This window comes from Trachurus japonicus, chromosome 21 (genome assembly GCF_045865225.1).
Source record: "Trachurus japonicus isolate A0001 chromosome 21, Traja_1.0".
Taxonomy (NCBI): domain Eukaryota; kingdom Metazoa; phylum Chordata; class Actinopteri; order Carangiformes; family Carangidae; genus Trachurus; species Trachurus japonicus.
In genome coordinates, this window is record NC_140927.1 from 18,342,967 (window position 1) to 18,355,501 (window position 12,535).

The 12,535-nt window shown below is 42.7% G+C and overlaps 1 protein-coding gene across 2 annotated transcripts in view; it reads right to left on the reverse strand.

Annotated features, from left to right (window-relative positions):
* LOC146965056 (FERM, ARHGEF and pleckstrin domain-containing protein 1-like) overlaps positions 1 to 10,208 on the reverse strand; it is a 53,672-nt gene extending 43,464 nt beyond the window's left edge. The window contains exons 1-2 of one of the 2 annotated variants that reach the window (XM_085766340.1): positions 9,691 to 10,208; positions 6,044 to 6,250 (exon numbers count right to left, since the gene is read on the reverse strand). In XM_085766340.1, coding sequence (XP_085622466.1) covers positions 6,044 to 6,223 — 180 coding nt within the window. In that variant the 5' untranslated portion in view covers positions 6,224 to 6,250; positions 9,691 to 10,208. The remainder of the gene's footprint in view (positions 1 to 6,043; positions 6,251 to 9,690) is intronic. The other variant, XM_085766339.1, reaches the window with a different exon arrangement.
* Between the last annotated feature and the right edge of the window lie 2,327 nt (positions 10,209 to 12,535).

Here is a 12,535-nt window from a genome sequence, read left to right on the forward strand (position 1 = left end):
GCGTTCGCGGCATTAGCCAATCCGACTAATTAAGTAATTGGTATTCAGATCCGTGCTGGAAATTTAGCTACTCATGCACCTCTCTAATACACAGACCGTCTGTGAGAAAGTGAGAATTGATCTACAGGTGGAAACCACATCCCAGCTCCCCCTTAACACTGCTGGTCATAGAGGAAACATATGAACAGAGCTGAAAGAAGCCCTTCATCATGTTTCTCCTCATTAAGTCAGGACCTCATTGCCATTCAGCTGATAGCAAGGCACAGTGGAGCTGCTCTAATTGTCTCCAGTCACAATGAACGGGGTGACAGCGTATGGAGAAAATGAGTGGTCGAGTGGTTGGATGATGGTAAAACCTCTGGATTGGTGCGAGAGGCCTTCCCTTTGTGACATAGCCCGCACCCCCCACCCCCCCCCCACCCCTTTAGCCTGGGTGGTCTCTGCTGGCTTGGTTTCTCAGTACAGTTTCTGAAAACATGCTTTAGTTATGGGAAAGGGGAAACTCCCTGAGCATCAGATCCTATTTTGCGTGGCCACAATTAGGTTAAATATAGCTACTTACAAACACTGGGAGCTAAAAAAAAACACATAGATAGTCAGAAACTGATTCTTTGTGCGCATCTCACCCATATCTGATCTGCTGTGACTAATGTTGGAGATGGTGGCGATGAACTACCGGATCCAGCCATGGGAATGAAGCATTGAGAGCGTGGTCAGCTTCTCAGTAAAAGATGAATTACACCCTGTCACATGAAGTCTGGAGTCAATATCATTGAGACCCAGAAGTTCAAGCCCAGACCTGCCTCATGCAAGGATAAAGAGAGGGCTTTACATTGCATATGTATCTGAGAAACTCCAGTAGACAAAGGCTGGCTTCAGTGTTTTCTTGGATCTGGAGAAATATCAGAGTTTTGTGTGTTACAATGATGGATTATTACAGAGCAACATCAAGTGAGTACAAACACAGCTAGGAGGGGTGTCCGCAAACATGTTTATCTTTATCCACCGATTTGTGATGTGAACTCGCTGATCAAACGCTAATGCTGGGAGTATCAACAAACCCCCCAAACGCAGCTTTGATGCTCCCCACCTACTACAAGCTGCGTTCAGAAAACAATACGGGAACATTTCTCTCCATGCCCCGTGCTAATGATGTACAATGTCGTGTGGCTTTGCAGTGAAAGTGAAACAACAAGCGGTCCAGAGTCATTGGTAGCAGCTCTGTGACATTGTTGCTTATTAGGAACAATGCTAGCATCAACATGCTCACAATTACGTGCTAATATGCTGATGTTTAGCAGGTTTACCATGATTGTCATCTTAGCATATTAGCAAGCCGACATTTGCTTAAGCACTGGATACAAAGTACAGCTCATTAATGTCCATCCATCTATCCATCCATCCATCTATCCATCCATCCATCCATCGGCTATACACCTAAATCCATGCATGGTTGCACAGGGGCTGGAACCAATCCCAGCTGACACAGAGCGAGGGGAAAGGTTACACCTTGGATGGTCTCACCACATGGGTCTATCATCCAATCAACTTGACATCACACATGTGGGGGATGCTGGAGAGAACCCATGCAGAGAACATGCAAACTCCACACAGAATGGCCCCAGGCCATGAAGTGACAGACAGTGCTACTCCTCATTAATGTAATTAGGATTCATTGTACATATTGTGTGCATTTAAATTCATACAGAAATGCATATAGTACCGATATTTCACTGAAAACATTTTGGCCTGCTGGTGTTGCTAGAGGAAAGTCAGGTGATCACTAAAGTCACAAAGATCCATTGTAAGAGAACCATGAATGTCTATACAAAACTCTAATAATATCCCATTGCTGGGATAATGAACCAAAATATAAAAAAGTTAACCTCACAGTGGCACTAGAACTAAACTAAGTGGATCACAAGAATCATTAGGACTCGTCCTCTGGGAGCCACAAATGTCTGTGCAACATTTCACAACAATCCATCCCAGAGTTACTGAGATATTCTCATTTGGACCAAAGTGGTGGATCGACCAAGTGTAGTTAAAAATATCTTTTACTTGTGCCTGTGTATTAATCTGATGTTGCCTTTACTGGTAATTAGGAAAGCAAAATTAATAAACTGCAGTCTAATGAGAGTGTGCTGGGTGAAAATCTCATATGGAAAGCAAATGAAAATGCCAAAAGATGAAGGTCTTTCTGTAATTAATGAATTCAGGATTTTTTTTTTCTCTGCACAGCAGCCTTTTACAAGGGCTGTGCCATGACTGTAATGGATAAAGCGATGGCTGGAGAGGACAGACTGCAGTCCTCCGTGGCTCATTATAGTTAGAGAGGAAGAACAGAAGTAGTAGTGTAAAGTGAGAGAGACAGTGTGTGTCTGAATTTCTAATAGTTACTGCCTGTGCTGCTAATGTCAGCCGCTGAATTGGTTACATGTTCAGTTGTATTAGTTTCGTATTCTACCAGTAAGGATTGGCCAATGGAGCCTGACTGCTTCCTTCATTCACAGGAATGAGCATGACTCTCCTCCCTCCGCTCTGCCATCATCATCATCCCATCCCCCTCCTTTCTAACCCCTACATCCACACTACAATCACACTCCTCACAGGCAACTTCTGCAGAGCTTCCACCAGCCATCAGCAAACATAAGCATCAAAACATCATTGCAGACGATGTCGGCGTGTGTTAGCCCAAGGAGTGGAAGACAGACGGAGGGCTACAGTCTGGATTTCCTGCTCTACTGAACCCTGCACAAGCACAGCAGGCAGAAGAAAGCCTCTGATTTCAATTTGAAAAATTATTCCTCCAAAAAAAAAAAAAAAAAGATGAAAATATGAAACCAGACTGATATTTTGGCTCAAGTGTGGTTGGTTTTTTGTTGTTGTTGTTTTTTTAATCAATGCCACTCATCTGCTGTCCAGCCAAACATCATCAGCATCAACACAAGGGTGTTCACAGCCAGCGTGCTAACTAGGCCACAGCATGGTATGTGACCCACGAGATGGCTCGATGGCCCCTTTTTGTTTCTCAACCATCTGATACTCTGCCCGCTGAGGTGGAAACTTACCCCCCTGAACCAGAGGAGCTGAGCTGAAGCCTTCAGTATCAATGACAGGGTGAGGTTAGCCATTTTTCTGTTGTCTCAAAGAAGACGCATAAAACACGTCCTCCCTTGGGTCACTCTCTGACTATACGAAATCGTCTGGGATTAACTGCTATTTCTCAAACAATGCGGCGTGTCGCCCCGTTGCTAAATAAAAGACGAGATAATTGCTTGACAGTTGTGTTTTGTAGACCATGCACTTATCTCACTTTGCTGCTGCAGGGGGAGAGATTAATATCAGCAGGATCTGAGCCAAGTTGACGTATGTTTTTTGTATCTTCTCTCACAGCTGGGCCCAAAAAAAGGAGATTGTGGAACTCAGTAAGGTAAAAAATGTTAAACCGTTAAATTTAAGCAACTCGCTCCAAGCATCCAAACACCCGTGCCAAATTAAATTCTTGTCAGGTATCTATGCCTTCAAAGGGAAAATGTTTCATCAGCTGGACACATCTGCAATGTCATATACCCATTGTGTCTCCTTAGGAGCTTAAAGCACCCAGTAAATTGAATTTATATACAGTATAACATGAGAAAGGACACAGCTGTTACATTGGACTAAAGGTGAAAACCTGAGCATGTTTCCTGTCTTGCACTTTTCTTTTTTCTTTTAGGAGAACAGTTCTTTCCTGAATGTGACCTGATGACTGAGGAAAATGTACTCTTTGGACACCTCTGGGCAAAAACAATATCAAGCTCACTGAGATTTTTATCTCAAGCGCTGGCTTGAGATAGAGGATATAATGTGTGTTAAATTGAGCATGAATAAAGCTTTCTGTCAGCAGGGGCCTTTTGTTACCCTCTCCTGAGCAGCACCTCGCCTGCCTGCTGCAGCGACACAGTGTTTATCTAGCTCCTCATCACTACAGCTCCATACCATCACAGCTCTGTTAGGGCCACAGCAAGAGAAAGCCAGGAACATGTATGAATCATACTGTACTTCCTGTGCAACATCTCACTATAGGGCTTCTTTTATCCCAGACACAATGTTGGTATTTCATTCAATCTTTGCATCAAACTAACTAAGAAGATAAACTTAATTTACATTGAGAACTTAAACGGTGCACGGTTTTCAACAGGGACACTATAAGAGTTTATAAAAACCTTCTGTATGTGAACCAAACTCTGAGGTTGACATCTCATTAGAGAGTTGAGATTCATTGCAGGTTTTTACAGTTTATCCTAAAGCAGACTGAATAAAATCCCTTCCTCACCTGCTCTGCCTCATATCAGCTGTAGGCATCGGGATACTGGTTGTTCTAATGATAGAAAACACAAAGCTAAATGCAGGTGCAGCACATAAGCTCGCCGTCTTAGAAACCGCGCATACTGAGCAAGTTTCCCAAGAATCTTGTCTTGTTAACGAAAGATAAATTAGGCTCTACCTCCTCACCTAACTAAAAAATAATGTGGGTTAAATGGGGGCAATCAAATGGGATCTTGATGTGAGAATCTGCTGGGCCTTTAGTATTTAGTGCAACACATGATACCATTGGACAGATTAGCAGTCATGCACAGGCAGCTCCGCCGCTAGCTTTAGAAACAACATTTATCCATACTGCCTTGGGAAACCAGCCAGAAGAACACATCCATCCTGCGCTGCACACTCACTAACTGTCAGTAGAGCTCAGCTGCTCCTCCATTCCAGGCGGAAAGGATTGTGGTCACAGAGTTTGGCCAGTTTTTCTATTCCGAGACAAATAACAGTCTTTTCACTTACTCCACCCTGTATTTCTGCCATTAAATCAACATCGGAGGACACCTTTCAAAAACACCGCAATTTCAGAGGAATACTGGGGGAAAGTGTGCAATGTATCTTATCATCTTCTCGTCACCATAAAGAATAAGGCTGGGAATATCTTACATATTTTCTTACTGTCAAGTGTCAACCATGACCAACTACGACTTCATCCAACTCTCTTTACGTTTTTGATTTACCTAGCATGTCTACAGCTGCTTTACACAGCCTTTTCTCACAATGAGAATTGGGGGTATTGCTGTTCCGCCTTAATACCAGCAGCAGAGTTAGTAATAAAGCTGGATTGACATCTGTTTAAAAGGGAGACACAACAATGTGGTGCATATGGCAATAGACGTCATGTCTCTGATTCTGGGACAGTGGTGTACTCTCTAAAATCAAAGCCTGGATTGGCATTAGGCCATCTTGTGTCTTCTTAAGACACTATAGAGGGTTTATGGCATTATTCTCAAATTGGTTACTATGGGATACATAAATAAATAAAACTCAACTCATCAGGTTTTTTTTAAAGACTGTATTATCTGTTTATAATAATAATAATAATAATAATAATAATAATAATAATAATAATAATGATAATGATAACAATCATTATAATAATTAGTATTTAACAAGTAGTATCTTATTTTTAGCTCTAATCTTGTGTAAATGGATTAGTCTGTCTATATTTAGATCTCTGTGATGAGAAAGTTAATCCTCTAAATCCTGAAATTATGAATGGAATGGCAGCCATTCCCATTCAGATACATCCAAAAAGTTCTGTTGTGTGTTCTGAGTACCCGCCTGCTTTCCCCTCATTATTTAGGAAAGCACCAACAGTTCTCACACACCATCAGCACTCCAGTGGACCAACACAGAAACATGTATTTTCCAAAGAAAATCTGAGAGGCTGTCAGAAGGCCATGATGGAAGAAAAAATGGTTTAGACTCTTGGAAGCAATGATCAGAAAATACCAACATAATATACAGGAAGAACCTTGGCATTGTGCAAAAAACCCCTCCAGTTTCATCCATGCATTCAACATCATGCAGTTGCCATGCCAACCTGTTAACAGTCTGTTGCTGCTCTGACGAAAATGGGAAATGCTTCTTGGCTATTGTGCAATAATGAAGAATCACATTTTGGCATTAGTATTCCTACCAAGGAACAGGCCCGGGCAAGATGAGAATAACAACTCACCGAGATGTCAAAGAGCTCCTCTGTGTCGTCCAACATACGGACCCTGATGGTAACTTGTCGTCCAGGGGGCATGGCCGGAGGTCTGTGCCCGGGGTCCAACGTACTGATGCCAAGAGTCTCCGGGGCTCCGAGACGCTGCCCTGCTCCAGAGGCCATTGGTTCTGGGTCTGGCTCTACCATGGTGCACCGCACTGCTTACTGCCCAGCCTGCAGAGAAGACAGATAAGTCAGAGACACAAAAACATGTTCACATCCATCACATACACATGAACACGAAAAAAGTTCAGTTGAAGAGTTGTTAAAAAAAAAAGAAAAAGAAAAGAAACAGTAGCTGTATGAAGCCTCCTCCTGCAGAGCACTGGTGCTGCAGCAGGTGAAACACAATGAATGCACCAGGGCCCAGAGGACAGGCTGCACAACCTTCTGTGTCACACTAACAGAGTAATTGCAAATGCAGTATTTGCACTCACAGCTAATGGTTGATAATTGCTGCCTGTGGGAGAACCAATTACTGTTAAAAAAAAGAAGATCCAAGCATGTTCTTGATTTCAAAGCAGAAATCAGGCAGCAGTAATTTGATTTGACAAACGAGCCACAAGGCCAGAGTGAAAAAATCAAAGAGTCAATACAATGACAATCGATTCAGGAAGTTGTAAAAGGAAGAGCCAAAGACACAGACATGTGGGTATATGTAGGTTTTCACAGACGTCAAGGGCATCAGGTCTGACTGCAGCGGTGGTGAATTTGTGTCCAAAAACTACACAGGTGGAGTCCACATATTGCTCTTTTGCTAGATAGAGATAGAAATGCTTCTATTTAACAATTAACAAAGGTTAGATGAGATATGGCAATAAGTGATTCAATTATGATTCATATACACAAATTGTGATTTCAAACTGTTAGCAGACAAACAGTAGTTAGCTAAAAAATAAGGGATAAATAGCAAAATAGCTAAAGATGGCAGTAGGAGTGGATAGCTAAACGGCTGGGGTTTATCTAGATACATAATGTAAAATAAAGTATAATAAAAAGTATTGAATAAAAACTATTCGGAATGGTTACTAAGGTGAAGGAGAAGGTGAAATGGCAAAAAAAATGGATCAATTATTGAAATAATGAAGAGCAAATGGTAAATAGTCCTAAAGGGCATTTCAATTGTTATAATAAGGGACGATACTATTCATTTGACAGTACTGTGTGGGTGGGGGTATGACAAAAATGTAGGAAACCATGGCCCCACTGCCTCCAACAACAGTGGGGACCATTGTTATATTCAGACATCGGCTGAGGTGCAGAATTTGTAATAATCTGCAGTGTCACTCTGTGTATGTCCCAGGTGGAGGAGAGCTGTGTTTGTACAAAGTCATGGACTCATTCATTGTGAATTGACACATAAGCACATGAGTACATGAGCCCCCCCCCCCCCATGTATTCACAGCCAGATCCCTCTAGGCACTGCTGTCCTGCTTAATTCTCTCTTCATTACACATTCCAGCAGGCTGATGTCATCCCAAGACCTCACCAAGTGGTTCATCAGACCACTGAAGTCAGTGGGCAGTTGTTCAGCCACTGCAGAGGTGCCAAGTTTAAGCTGAAAGCTGAATAAGGCATTTTAAAAGGAGTGGATAATGTAATCCAGTAGAGTGCATAGAGAAAATAGGCCAAGGACAGTGGATACACCGAATTATGTCTGATGATGCTTAGAAGAGCCGAGGCAAAAGTTCCTGGTCACACACTGCAGATGGGTGTAGAACTGATGAATAAAGTCAAATGTCACAGGGCAAACATATAAGGCTACAACTAATGATAATTTGACCATTCATTTTGCAAAAACAGACTGTCAACAGCAAATCTCTGGCATTTTCCCCTGATGAATGACATGAAACAGTGTGATTATTGAAACTTTTGCCAATTGTCCAATTATTACCATTAGCCTAACTCATTAGCACTGCTACCTAGGGCTGTGTTTCAATAGCTGGTTGCATATCTGCTCTCTGATTTTTCTTTACTAAAGAGCAATTCAGCTAATGAGAATGAAATATGTAATCTGTCTTAGTGTTAAATAAGTGAATTTTTGTGAATTTATTCATAACTTCCTACAGTGAAAATGTTAAGACTTTGAAGGGGATTCAAGCAGATTCATATTGACTAAGATGCTGTTAATTCCCATCCTTACAGCCATGAGGTTATGTTTTTCATCATTTGCACCTGTCTGTGCACTGTCGTCACAGAGCAATGGATGCAAGATACTCTGGTTTTCTATCTTAAGTGCAAACACTCCCTTGGGTTGATGGAAACCAGACCTAATGCTGTCACTGGGGGCGTGGATGGAAACAGGCATATTTTTCGATTAAAGGCCCAGTCATTTATGACATTTGATCTTCACACAGTCATCACTCCCCGGCCCTTGCCGTCATTATTGGCAAGCGTTTCATGTTGAGTCAGTAAATTCGTATGACCTGCACATGCATGCCACGTAACAGGACACTCCTCAAACAGAGCACCAGTGAAACAGAGGCCAGTGAAAGAGTAGACAGTGATTATTTCAGCCCACACATCCCCTCCCCTGCACCAGAGATCATGAATCAGCCGGTCATGAGTCTAGGTCTGTGTGTTCCTCTGAATAGGTACCTCAGGTCCAAACAAACGCACAAATAAGGCACCAGTTGTACAGCTGCCACCTCGTTCCCAGAGCCACGGTGTGACATAAAGCACAGTCACCCAGTATACAATACCAGAGGGACATTTACAGACCCCTGAGTGTTTCTCAGGTTAAACCCTGCTGCCTTTGAACTTGTTTGCTTGAAATTCCCCACAAGAGTGTAACGTGGGCCTGTGGCTGCTGGCTTAGGGTCTGTGGGGTTGTAACAGTGGCTCCTCTGTGTGGAGGAGCACACAGGGGCCCCTCAATGCGGTCCAGTGCTGCACAGCTGGAATCCTTTAATGACAGCTGAATGGCCAGAGGCCGGGGCTGATAAAGCCAGCTGTCTACCTGAAGGAACTTCCAAAAAGCAAAAAAACAAAACAAACAAAAAAAGAAGAGCTCAATTTCCTCTGTATTCTGCAACACAGACACTGATACCTGGGTGTGGCTGGCATTGCATGAATCAATATTGTTCCCACTTCATTACTGGCAGCTTGACATGTGTTCTTCTAGTGAAAAGACTGACAACCAACAGGATACATGCATGTTGTAACTAGAGCCGGGCTGCCATTTAAAAAGCATGAATGACTGAGGACATAGTGCAGCAAATGGTGAGATCCAGCAGCACTGAGTGTGGTCTTTCCCTCCAATGTAGACTCACCTCACATGGTCTGGCAGTGTTCACACCATTAATGTAATGTAGGTTAATAGAGCAGTCTGCTGTAATCCTCAGGACATTATCAAGACAGTACAGTAGATGTGACATACATGCACAGGCTGGACTCACCTGGACAACCTCTGGAAACTAAGTGACAGATATAGGCTAACAGGCACACTTCCTGACGACATTTTTTAAATCAATTAGCCTACATATAGTCACACGGAGGAATGAGGTATTTCACAGCAGCTATGAAACATCAGGGACTGCAGCGTTTGCACACATCCATGCAGCTAAGGTTATATATCTTGTGCAATGCAACGCACGCTGGAGGATAGATATTACTGGCTGCAAATGAAGCTTTTCCACACAGAGTGATACTTATTTCCCTCCTTCGAAATCCACAGGATCACAAAACAACACGGCAAAGATACTCCCAGGACTTAACCCTAATCTCCTCAAACAAGTTGAATCACTTCCCTTAAGAGCACACAACCAGAGAGAGGACTTGGCCGCACGATTCTTACCCTTCTCTCGAAATGCGGGCTTATCCACACGTACGTAGCCTACGTCCCTGCTGAAAGGAGGTTTTACATCCACGTCCAGCGGCAGTGGCAGAAAATATAGAAAGAATCCCGGTTGAGTTTTAGATGCTGCTCGTGCCGGAGAGGAGGCTTTCTGCGGTCGCCATGGCGGACGACTGAGCGAGTGAGCCGGGAAGGGACCGGATTACATTGAACCAAGCGGCAGATCCACTCCTGGTGCCTTTACTCAGACAATGAAGGAGGTGCTGCACCTCCACCTTCTCAGCAGCCCCGGAGCCCCCGGTGGAGCAACAGCACCATCTAGCGGCCGCAGCTGGAACCTCAACCTCTCCAGTCACAGGCTCTTTGACTTGGCTGTCCTTTACTTATGCTATTTATTAACTTTATAAACAACATGTTTAAGTATCAAAATCGTATTTGTAGCAATATTAGCTACATTACAGTGTTAATACAACATTTGTATTCGAGTGTGGGCAGTTAGCCTACTCATAAGCTTGTTTTACCTAGCCTACTTTTGAGATGACCCTAGAACACTACAATATCACAAATTTGCATTCCTTTTTAAATTCCTCAGACCCATGACTTCTAAATGTAGCATACAGGATAGTTTTGTCTCAGAAGATACACCATAGGGGACTGACCCCCCTCTTTGAGAACCACAGTTAAAAGCATGTTGGCCAGTAGCCTATCAACTTAGCTTAACTTTTTTGCAGTCAAAATGTAATTTGCTAACCGAATGTGATATTTACACCACATTCTGAAATGTATAGTTTTCTTATGTCTCTGTAAGCTCCTGCATCACATAGGACTACACCATTTGACAAAGTTTTTACATCATTATCTTATTCTGGCCTGTCAGAGAGTATAGCTTTTCACTGTAGCTTCATATGATATTTCTACACTTGGTGAATGTTCTTAATGGTTAGCATTTTATTTTCAATGTAGCCTATTTCCATCACAATTAGTCTGAAATGTTGTAGGTTACATTGAGAAACATTGGGATCCACACTAGAATTTGAAAAAATGCAGAAGTCTGGCTGTACAAAATACTGTGAATTAGTAATCAGTGATGCAGCAGTAATTTAACTGGGCTAATTTGATTCTTGTTTGATTCTTTTTTTTCTTTCTTAATTATATTTTGGGGGCTTTTTATGCCTTTTAATGGACAGTACAGTTGAGAGAGACAGGAAATGGGGATGCAGAGAGAGGGGGAATGACATGCAGGAAAGGGCTGCTCGGTGCGGGATTCGAACCGGGGCCAACTGCAGTGAGGACTGTAGCCTCTACACTGAGTCATTTGCATTCAGCACACAGTTTTAAGTGCAGAGATGATGGTTAGATACATGAAGCAACACTGACAGGCAGCAAGATCACAAACTCTTTGGGGCTTGAAATGTACAAAATCATTATAACACTTAACCCTGTGGAAGTTTGGCAGAAAGCTGGCTCCCCCCTTCCCATCATTCATAGTATGGCATCCAAAACTCTGCCACAAAAGCTCCAGTTGAAAATCACTGCTGCAGTCTTGTCACCAGGCAAAGGAAGTCAGTGACATTAAGTTGGCATCATCATGCAGATTTTGTCGAAGAAAAATCCTCTGACACAGTATCCACATATAGAGAATTTATTTCCATGTCCATGATAGCCAACACGAGATCTGTGATGCTAATCAACTTGTAGATTGTTCCACAACTGCATTATGTATGAAAGTAGATAAAACTGACCTCTTCTAGACTTAACATTGATAGTTTGAAAATCATACTAATACAGACATACCACAACTGCAAGGTCAAGGGACATTTGTGGTAGTTTTCTGCCTGTTTGTGGTAGTTTGGCATCTCTTTGAGTCATTTACATGCCTGGACTCCCTATGTTTTTTTTTGCAGCCATGCTTCTTCTATGTTTCTTTGTGGTAACTTCATACAGTACAAGAGGATCTAATTCATCCATGCAACTAACAAGCCAACTGCTGTACTGCACTTTCTTACACTTACAGAGAGGACACCAAGCGAGGCCAATCAGATTTTTAGGAAGCTTGTGCCAGATTTTGCAGCCCTCTGGCCCTATTCCTCGATTAGTCAATCAATATATCAACAATAATTTGACAAGATTATGCAATCATAAAGATGTAGGGTCTATCTCCCCTCATGGCTAAGTGTTCATTCCTTTGTATTCCCTGGTTCTTCTCACCTTTTTATGGATGGTGGCCTGGGGGTTTGGCTGGGACTGGTGCCTCCACATCACCCACTCCTCTGTGTATGTAGCTGTGTGCAGGGATGGGGATAAAAGACAAGCAGTGTGGTGAAAGGCTGAAACTGGGATTTTTTTTTCTTGTCTCTATTTCATGTCTGCTGCTCGCCCACCTTCTCACTGGCAGGAAGAGAAGTCTCCTACGCCTTTGTGGTGTGGGACTGGATATGTAGAAATCACACTCTGTGTCTTGGCAGCTTCTGAGGCCCTCTGGAGGCACTGATTTGGAACTGAGGCAAAGATGAACATTTCAGCAAGACCGTGAAAACGAATGAGAGCTGCAGAGTTAAAAGGAAAGCAGGCAAGAGACAATGCTGTTTTGGATTAGTTATGTAAGCAATCAAGATTTTGTGCCATGTTCTTAGTGATCCCTTATCCAGTTATGCAATAGTAAA